The 1216-nt window shown below is 35.9% G+C and overlaps 1 protein-coding gene across 1 annotated transcript; it reads left to right on the top strand.

Annotated features, from left to right (window-relative positions):
- Nucleotides 1-591: 591 nt before the first annotated feature.
- On the top strand, nt 592-950 carry LOC126009205 (60S ribosomal protein L37a-like). Its single transcript, XM_049773572.1, has one exon. The coding sequence runs from the start codon at nt 617-619 to the stop codon at nt 893-895; it is 279 nt and encodes a 92-aa protein (XP_049629529.1). The 5' UTR covers nt 592-616; the 3' UTR covers nt 896-950.
- The last annotated feature ends 266 nt before the right edge of the window (nt 951-1216 follow it).

Genomic DNA, 1216 nt, shown 5'->3' with positions numbered 1-1216 from the left:
CCACTCTTTTTACAGTCTTAACATGACTGTCTTTGTTTTCTGAAAGAAGTTGTTATAAATAGAAATGATCTTATTTGCTTAGCAATGTGCTCTTCAATTTGTCTAGTTGACTACTATAGGGTGAAAATCTGTTTTTATTTAATTGCTACTCTATTTTTAATACCAATGTTCAAGGTAGGTCAATTAATATAGATTGAATCATGAATTAACTGAAAGGATCAGTGCTCCTTAGAACTCATGGATGGGCAAAAGGAAATATACCTACTACTGGACAAATAATATAAGTAGTTCTAGAATGTTAAATGTATGTTTCTCAGTCTCTGGTAATAAATGTTGATTTTATTTTTCCTTCTTCAAGCAGAATTATATTATTTAAAAATGTCATTCCTTCCCACTGAATATAACTGGATTATACTTATTTGTATGAACAAATGACAATATATTAACAACTGAAAATTTAAAGAAAGTTTCAGAATGGTACATTCAAGTATAAAAGCACAAAGCTACAGAATATACTTATTGCATATGTGTGTGACTTACATAGTAAAAGTACAAATATTGATTTTCTAAAGAAGTTATGCCGCGCTCTCTGCGTCCTGCGGTGGTTTGAGGGAAGATGGCTAAGCGCACGAAGAAGGTGGGGATCGTGGGTAAATATGGGACGCGTTACGGCGCTTCCCTCCGGAAGATGGTGAAGAAGATCGAGATCAGCCAGCACGCCAAGTACACATGCTCCTTCTGCGGCAAGACCAAGATGAAGAGACGGGCTGTGGGCATTTGGCACTGCGATTCCTGTATGAAAACCGTCGCAGGTGGCGCTTGGACCTACAATACCACTTCTGCTGTCACAGTTAAATCTGCCATCAGAAGACTGAAGGAATTGAAAGACCAGTAGATCTCCATTCAGAAACATTGTTGACCTATAATAAATGGGTTAATTTATGTAAAAAAAAAAAAAAGAAGTTATGCCGCATTAATTATTATGGTTACTTCTGAGATAGAAAAGGAATAGAATTCAGCCATGGATCAAAGGAGACGATCTGCAAAGTTTCCTTTTTCTTATTTAGAAAGTCTGAAACATATCTGACAAAGTGCTAACATTCTGCAGTTGGGTGGTTTGATGCATGTTTATTATATTTTTTTATAATTGCCCTATTTTAACATTAAAAATGCAGTCAAGTACCATTATATACCTGTGGTGTGAGGGGGACTTCAG

Source organism: Suncus etruscus, chromosome 5 (assembly GCF_024139225.1).
Source record: "Suncus etruscus isolate mSunEtr1 chromosome 5, mSunEtr1.pri.cur, whole genome shotgun sequence".
NCBI lineage: Eukaryota > Metazoa > Chordata > Mammalia > Eulipotyphla > Soricidae > Suncus > Suncus etruscus.
Note: the sequence above shows the minus strand (reverse complement) of the source record. Positions and strands in the feature narration are given on the sequence as shown.